Raw genomic sequence first — 8,255 nt, 5'->3', positions numbered from 1 at the left:
TCTTTTTTGTTCTTAAAATTAAGGGGTAACTTACTAAAAACCCTTGAACTTCTATCTGATTTGACAAACCCCTCCAAACTTCAAAATATTTCAATTTGGTCTCCTGAACTTTCAATTGCAATCAATTTGGACCCCTCGGTCAAATTTTAAATGTTAAAAGTGCGACAATGACGTTTATACCCTTGATTTTTTTTATAAAATTCCAAATTTACCATTAATTTCAAATTAAAAATTTTTTTTAAAAAAAATATTAAGAAAAAAACACAAGGTAGCCCAACAGTGGGTCACCTTGTGACCTTTATTTTTTTATTTTTTTTTTTCAATTTTTTCTTTTTTAATAAAAAGAAAATTGAAGAGTAATTTTGTCTTTTTAAGGGTTTTAACAACAAAAATTGATGGAGGGGGTTCAAATTGATTGAAATTGAAAGTTCATGAGTCTAAATTGAGAAGTTTTGAAGTTTGGGGAGGTTTCTTAAATCGGGTGGTAATTCAGGAGTCTTTAGTGAAGTTACCCCTAAAATTAAAGTTCAAAAACATTAACAAATAACTCAAAACATAAAGTATAGCTCCACAAACCGAAATTATTATTATATTCTATGTCCAATCATAACACTTTTTTAAATAAAAACAAAAAAGCACACTTGATCAAGACAAACGAAATAGGACTATTGATGACGTTTACATTTGCATGTGTCCTTTGAATATGATCAAACTTCCAAGCATATATAATTAGCAACTTAAACTTTCTTCTTAAGAGTTGTGATGGCGCAAGCAGGAGGATTCTGGTAGCCACCGATGAGGGGATTGTTGACATTAACACATCGGGAAGTAGCAGGGCCATCTTTTCCATTGTATTTGAGGTTTATGTCACGAAGCTCCAAATTACGACATGGTAGTGCCGCACTACAAATGATCTCCACAGCTTCTTTAGTCCTAGAAGTTCCATTTATGCTCTTGAAGATAACTTTGCTGATCTTGATATTAGAAGGAAGCTAAAAGATAACCAAGAAAAAATCACCGAAAATATGGTATTAGTGACATTTCTTGACCTTGAAAACGAAACTATAATTAGGAACGATAATTTTCAACATGCTCACGATTAAGAACATACCAGGATAAGGTTGAAGGGTCTAAGTCATTAAATTAAATTGGTTGATTTAGGGTTAACCTATATAGTCTGATACTAATATATACTTCGACACAACTTGAACTCGACATGAAACACATATAAAGGCTAGCAATTTATGACATGACTCGTGAATTCAACATGAACCTAATAGAAAATTAGCAAAAGGGTTTGACCCGTTTAATTAAAATGGTCGAGTAAGGGTTGCCCTATATAGTCTTATACTTGTGCATCGATAGGATTCGAACCCACACATTAACACAAATTGCCACCCATAGCTTTAATAACATGAAACATAATCAATGTGATATTAAATACGAACCTGTGATTTGCATTGATTCCATGGGCAGTACCCTTGGTCTATGAGGATAGGATTGTCGACGTTATTCATGACAATGTTCTCAAAACGCATATCAGTGGCAATACCAGGATAAGATTGAGGCCATGTTTTGATTCTCACACCAGTTTGTGTGTTTGTGAGAGTGCAGCCAATAACTCTTACCCCAGACACAGGCTGCTCATTCTTGTACTTACCAAGACTTCCTACGCTAATACCATGGCCAGGTCCACAGATGACTCCCTTGATAAGTATATCCCGAGAGCCGTCACCGAGGGAGATACAATCATCACCGGTTGAAATCTTTGAATTAATCACCTTAATATTGGTTGAACGTCCGATGTGAATTCCATCTGTGTTGGGGCTGTTATGAGGTGCTATGATGGTAACATGGTCAAATGTAAGATTTTGGGACCCAAAGACATTGATGTGGAATTGTTTGCTGTTTTTTGATGTTATGTCTCGAACTATTGAATTGGTGACGAAGTCGAACCTGAGGCTCTGTAGATTTTGGAAAGCATAAGCACCATAAAATTGTCATTCATTTTAGGTAATGCTTAAACAAATAGTGGCAATTGTACACTAATAATGTTTGCTTTCAAACTGGGCTGGACTAAATTCCTTGGACATAGTCTACTAATAGACCATGGGATCCTTAAAACATGTTGTAGATTTCCTGCAACCTAATTTAAAGAAAAACTTTATTTACCGGACATACATAAGGTAGAGTTAAACTTACAATGGGAAGATGGACACAATAGCTATTTTTCGAACAACCACTTCTACCCCAAGCAGTTTGTCCTTGGCCATCAAAATCTCCCTTGCCTGACACAGTTAAGTGGTCGATTTTTCCAAAACTGATCCAACAATCCCCCTTGAAGTATTTTGGGTCACCTGGGGATTGGATGCTGCCTAGAACATTAAACTCTATAGGACCCTTGCATGGGCCAAGAAAATTTATTGTGCCCACCCTGTATGTTGCTGTTGGAACTAAAACTTTACTCGAGCCTTGATATGCACATGCATCATTCCAAGCTCTTGTCACAGCCTAAACACAAAATGAATGATGAAAGTGATTTTTAGCAAGCAATTATGATAAAAATATGTGGAAAATGAAACATCATGAGGTAAATAATGTTTCCCCAACATACATTTTCGTGATCATGAAAGGAATATGGCATATTGCATGCATACCTTGGTGATATCACTATTAGGCTTTGCTCCATAATTTCTCACATCAAAGACACGAGTTGCATTGGCGGTGGATACTAACATTAATAGCAATGATATTGTCACAACATTCAATTCTAAACCCATATTTACACTTATGTTCTTCTGAATTTTTTCAGGTAAATATTGGGTTTAGAAGAATGGTGAATATCTTGTTTTGTTTTGAGCCATTTATAATGCAATTCACAGAAGCTCAACACCACTAACATTTCTAAGCAATTGCTACCCATCATTGTTCAATGTCTTTAAGTGGTGTTAAGATTTTTGCTTTTACTTAATTAATTTTTTTTTTCTTCCTATTATTAGTCTTCTTGCATTCTTTACATCCTTTTTGTGGTAAGTTAAATAAAGGCTAGGGAAAGTTTAAGCAGTTTTTCAATCATTACCCTGAAGTTAAAAATTTGTAATGTTCGGTTTCCTAAGTTTCAGCCCTTTGACTTTCAAATATTTTTTTGTTAAAAATACCAATGTTAGCCACTCACTAGAGTGGAATGACAATCATTTAGTTGATTTAATTGTAAATAATAGTAACCAATGACAAATCATGAGATGACAAAAAGAAGACCACTCCTTTTTGAAGGAGTTATGATTTGCCCCCATCAACTTGAAGGGAATCATTGGATTTAATTTTAAATAATTGTAACCAATAACAAATAATGATATGACAGAAGGAAGACCACACATTTTTGGAGGAGTTATGCTTGGCCCCATCGACGTGAAGGGTCAATGCATCCACGTCATCAATTTTTTCCTTAACTTGAAACCTATCAAGTTTATCAACAAGATGAATCTCCTTCGGATGCCTCCCATCCCCTAATAGAAATCACAATGCACAAGTGTCACTGAAGTCCAAGAACCTTTTGAACTTGAGCATAGGACCTGGTTTAAACAGGACAGGCCACTATGCTTCCCTACAAGTCCTATTTGCCACACAACATTCTTTGATGACTTTTTCTCTCTTTGGACACATTTGCACCATTTAGCCTTCTTTCCCTTAAGCAATTCTGTTGATTCCTAAGCTTTACCTTTCTATAATGATTTCACCTCTTTTGGCATATCATTCTGAATAGACGATGAGTCTCCACTACCACATGTCAGAGCTTTCTATAATGAATCCACCTGTTTCGGCATATCATTCTGAACAGACGATGACTCTCCACTACTACATGTGAGAGCATAAGAAACCATGTCTTTAAATACATACCTCTCTGGAGCTTTTTGATCACATTTCTTTTTACCTCTTGCTAAAGAGTAAGGTTCTTCTTGGTGCTGTGAGTCTTGAAGATTTTTCATCATCATATATGTCAGTGAGTGGACGATGATATACAATCTCCACCTCCACGACCTGTTTCCCTTTGTGGCTTTCAGTCGGTGCTTCATCCTCGCATTTTCTTAACATATAGCCCTCATCAAACACCACGTCTTTGCTAAAAATATTCTTCTTTGAGAGTAGATCAGATAGCCTATAGCCTTTAACACTAGATTCCAAACAAAGACAAATACATTTTCTTGACTTTGAATCTAATTTCGACCACTCTCCACTTTACACTTGAGCGTATATCGGACAAACAAATATTCTCAACGTAGAATAATCAACTAATTTACCTAATCATACTTCCTCTGGAACCTTGAAATTAATTGCTGTGGATGGAGATCGATTGGTGACGAAGCATGCATAATTAACTAACTCAGCGCAAAAACTCTTTGACAATCCTACATTTAACCTCATACATTTTGCCATTTTGAGCGCTGTTATGTTCACCCTTTTAACAACTCTGTTTTACTATGGAGTCCATCTAACTGTGAGGTGATGAGTAATGCCTTATATTTTATAGAATTCTAAGAATGTAGTGTCCTTATACTCGAAACCATTATTAGATCTCAGATACTGCACTTTTCTTCTAGTATGATTTTTCTCTTGTGCCTTCCACTACTTGAAGATGGTGAAAACTCCTAACTTGTGATCCATAAAACAAACCCATACTTTTCTTGAAAAATCATCAATAAAACTGACTAAATAATGTGCACCTTTGTTTGATGGCACCGCCACTGGTCTCCAAACATGTAAGTTGAACATAGTCGAGAACATCCTTGCTTGTATGGGATGTCACCTTAAAGCTTACTCTTTGTTGCTTCCCATACACACAATATTTGTAGAAACCCAATTTACATGACTTTGCATATTTCAAAAAATTCATTTTGTGAAGCTCAAACATACTGCGCTCGCCTAAATGACTAAGCTGCATATGCCACGAAACAGTATTATCATTATTTGGTTCTTCCAAGATGGACACTGTACCTCCACCTGTAATTGCATCATCGAATAACTTATACAAATTGCCAATTTTCTCACCCTTTCATTATCACCATAGCACTTTTAGTTATTTTTCATAACCATTTTTGGCTTAATAACCATACCCCAAAGAATCCAGTGCCTAATGAAATCAAATTTTTCTTAAAGTCTAGAATATATCTGATATTAGTAAGTATCTTGACAACCCTATCACTAGAGAGAGAGAGAGAGAGAGAGAGAGAGAGGAACACCCGAGTAATGATATAAAGTCTGATGTATCTTTTAAAATTACAATTAAATTTGAGATGATTATTATTGAATTTTGATCTATTGGTGATTTTAAAAGCTATATCACAGTTGAAAGGACTTAAGGAGAACTCTAGTCCTCCTTATATTATTACTCGGAACACCCAATTGTAATTTGTCATGTTTGGTAGATTAATTGATTAATTAGCCCCTTCACTTGGTCTAATGAGCCTCGAACAATTGGACCCCACGCAGCACTCTCAATTTGACGTTTGGTGGTTAAACTTTATTATGATATAATGTTAAATGATCGAATCACAAATCTCAAATGATAAGGTGATTTGGACCCTAGAAACCATTCAGCAAAAACGAAATGGGTTATTGGTCTCATTTGTGAACGACTTTATTTTATGTTCTCAAGTCAAAGATATTAACAAATAATATATTAGTCACCACACAGAAAACTGCTTTTCCACATGCACCAAAAAAAAAAAAAAACACCCTTATTTATGGACTGACTCAATTTAGGATAAAGTATCCCAAAACACATTTTTCAGTTTTATTACAAGGAAAAGTACTAAAATATGAGTATATTGATGATGTTTACATTTGTATCTGCCTGTCTCTTTTCAATATGATCAAATTTCCAAGCATAACCTTAATTCCTGTAAACTAAAGTATCATATCTCTTGGGGTACTTTATTTAATAGCTCAGAAAATGAAAGGTGCTTTATTTCTTGTCTACGCAAACTAGCCAACAACTTAACCTTTCTTGTTGAGAGTTGTGAGGGTGCAAGCAGGAGGATTCTGGTGGCCACCGATGATGGGATTGACATGAACACATCGGGACGTAGCAGGGCCATCTTTTCCTTTGTATTTGAGGTCTATGTCACGAAGCTCCACATTCTGGCATGGTAGTGCCTTACTGCAAATAATCTGGACAGCGTCTTTAGTCCGAGAAGTACCACTTATGTTCTTGAAGATAACCTTGCTAATCCTGATCTTAGAAGGATTCTTTAAAAATCCAAGAAAAAATCACCAAAGTATGGTATCAGTAATATTTCTATACCTTGAAAACTAGGCTACAATTCGGATTGTCAATTTTTGAAATGACTCAACCCAACACGACCTCTAAGTCTGACACAAACACATCATGAAATTAACCAATTATAGTTAAAGAGTAGTATGACACGTTTAAATAAATGGGTCGGGTTAAGGTTAACCACTCTTATAGTTATATCTTGGCTTAACTCGAATTCGGCACGTAAACACAAATTGACACCCATAGCTATATAACATGAAACTTGATCAATGTGATGTTGTAGGTACCTGTGATCTGCACTGATTCCATGGGCAGTACCCTTGGTCTATGAGGATTGGATTGTCGACGTTACGCATGCTAATGTTCTCAAAATGAATATCAGAGGCAGATCCAAGATACGAATCAGGCCATGTTTTGATTCTCACGCCCGTCTGTGTGCTTGTAAGAGTGCATCCAATAACTCTAACCCCAGACACAGGCTGTTCATTCTGGTACTTACCAAGACTTCCTATGCTAATTCCATGACCAGGTCCACAAATTACACCTTGGATAAGTATATCCCGGCTGCCATCACCGAGGGAGATGCAATCATCACCAGTTGAAATCTTTGAATTAATCACATTAATCATGGTTGAACGTCCAATGTGAATCCCATCAGTATTCGGGCTATTTTTAGGTGCTTTGATGGTAACATGGTCGAATGTAAGATTTTGGCACCCGAAGACGTTGATGTGGAATTGTTTGCTGTTATATGATGTTATGTCCCGAACTATTGAATTGGTGACGAAGTCGAACCTAAGGCTCTGTTGATTTATGAAAGCATAAGCACCACAAAATTGTCACCCTTTTAGATAACGTGTAAACAAACAACAACAATTGAATACAGATACAGTGTTTCTCCAAACTAGGCTGAAGAAAATTCTTTCAACTTTGTCTGAACATCGAATATTTTAAACACATGTCAACTAAATAGACTAGTTTGGAGGAAAGCTTTATCCATTGTACACAACTAAGGTAGAATTGAACTTACAATGGGAAGATGGACGCAGTAGCTATTTTTCGAACAACCACTTCTACCCCAAGCAGTTCCTCCTTGGCCGTCAAAATTTCCAGTGCCTGATACAGTTAAGTGGTCGATATGTTCAAAACCGATCCAACAATCCCCCTTGAAGTATTTGGGATCTCCTGGAGAATGTATGCTTCCTAGAACATTAAACTCTATAGGACCCTTGCAAGGGCCAAGAAAATTTACTGTGCCCACCCTGTATATTGTTGTTGGAACCACAACTTTACTTGAACCTGGATATGCACATGCATCTTTCCAAGCTCGTGTCACAGCCTAAAGACAAAATGAACAATGAAATTGTGATTTTTAGCATGCAATATTTATGAGAAAACATATTTAATTTACATCATAGTTAAGCAGAAAGGAATTGTGCTTGCATACCTTGGTGATGTCAAAATTAGGCTTTGCTCCATAATTTCTCACATCAAAGACACGAGTTGCAGCATTGGTAGTGGATACTAACATTAATAGCAATGATATTGTCACAACATTCAATTCTAAACCCATATTTACACTTATTTTCTTCTTAATTTGCTTAGTGTAAATATTGGGTTTAGAATAAGAATGATGAATATCCCATTTTCTTTTGATCCATTTATAGTGCAATGCAAAAGCTCAGCACCATTAAAATTTGTAACCGATTTCTGCCCGTCATTGTGCAGTTTCTTTGAGAGTCTAGTTGTAAGATTTTAGTTTTAATTGAATTTTTCCTATTATTAGTCTTCTCTTGCATGCTTCGTGCCATTGATATAACAGTTTACTGCTATATGTTTTCCTAATTTAAAAATCAAAAAGTACTGACATTTGTCCTTCAATTATTTTCTTGTTGAGAGAATATTAATCTAAAAAGGCTATCTCTGTATTGAGAGAATATTCATATTTTTACCCGTAGAAGATGGCTAGGGAATTTTTAAC

At 35.8% G+C, this 8,255-nt stretch overlaps 2 protein-coding genes across 2 annotated transcripts; both read right to left on the bottom strand.

Annotated features, from left to right (window-relative positions):
• Positions 1-582: 582 nt before the first annotated feature.
• On the bottom strand, positions 583-2,817 carry LOC132182709 (exopolygalacturonase-like). The gene is made up of 4 exons (XM_059596028.2): positions 2,658-2,817; positions 2,203-2,511; positions 1,449-1,964; positions 583-992 (listed from the first exon to the last, which is right to left on the bottom strand). The coding sequence occupies exons 1-4, from the start codon at positions 2,778-2,780 to the stop codon at positions 738-740; spliced, it is 1,203 nt and encodes a 400-aa protein (XP_059452011.2). The 5' UTR covers positions 2,781-2,817; the 3' UTR covers positions 583-737.
• A 980-nt stretch (positions 2,818-3,797) lies between these two features.
• Positions 3,798-7,847, bottom strand: LOC132180682 (exopolygalacturonase-like). Its single transcript, XM_059593586.2, has 7 exons — positions 7,722-7,847; positions 7,305-7,613; positions 6,562-7,077; positions 6,000-6,246; positions 4,722-4,998; positions 3,932-4,171; positions 3,798-3,855 (listed from the first exon to the last, which is right to left on the bottom strand). The coding sequence occupies exons 1-7, from the start codon at positions 7,845-7,847 to the stop codon at positions 3,798-3,800; spliced, it is 1,773 nt and encodes a 590-aa protein (XP_059449569.2).
• Between the last annotated feature and the right edge of the window lie 408 nt (positions 7,848-8,255).

Source organism: Corylus avellana, chromosome 5 (genome assembly GCF_965113065.1).
Source record: "Corylus avellana chromosome 5, dhCorAvel1.hap1.2, whole genome shotgun sequence".
Lineage (NCBI taxonomy): Eukaryota > Viridiplantae > Streptophyta > Magnoliopsida > Fagales > Betulaceae > Corylus > Corylus avellana.
Note: the sequence above shows the minus strand (reverse complement) of the source record. Positions and strands in the feature narration are given on the sequence as shown.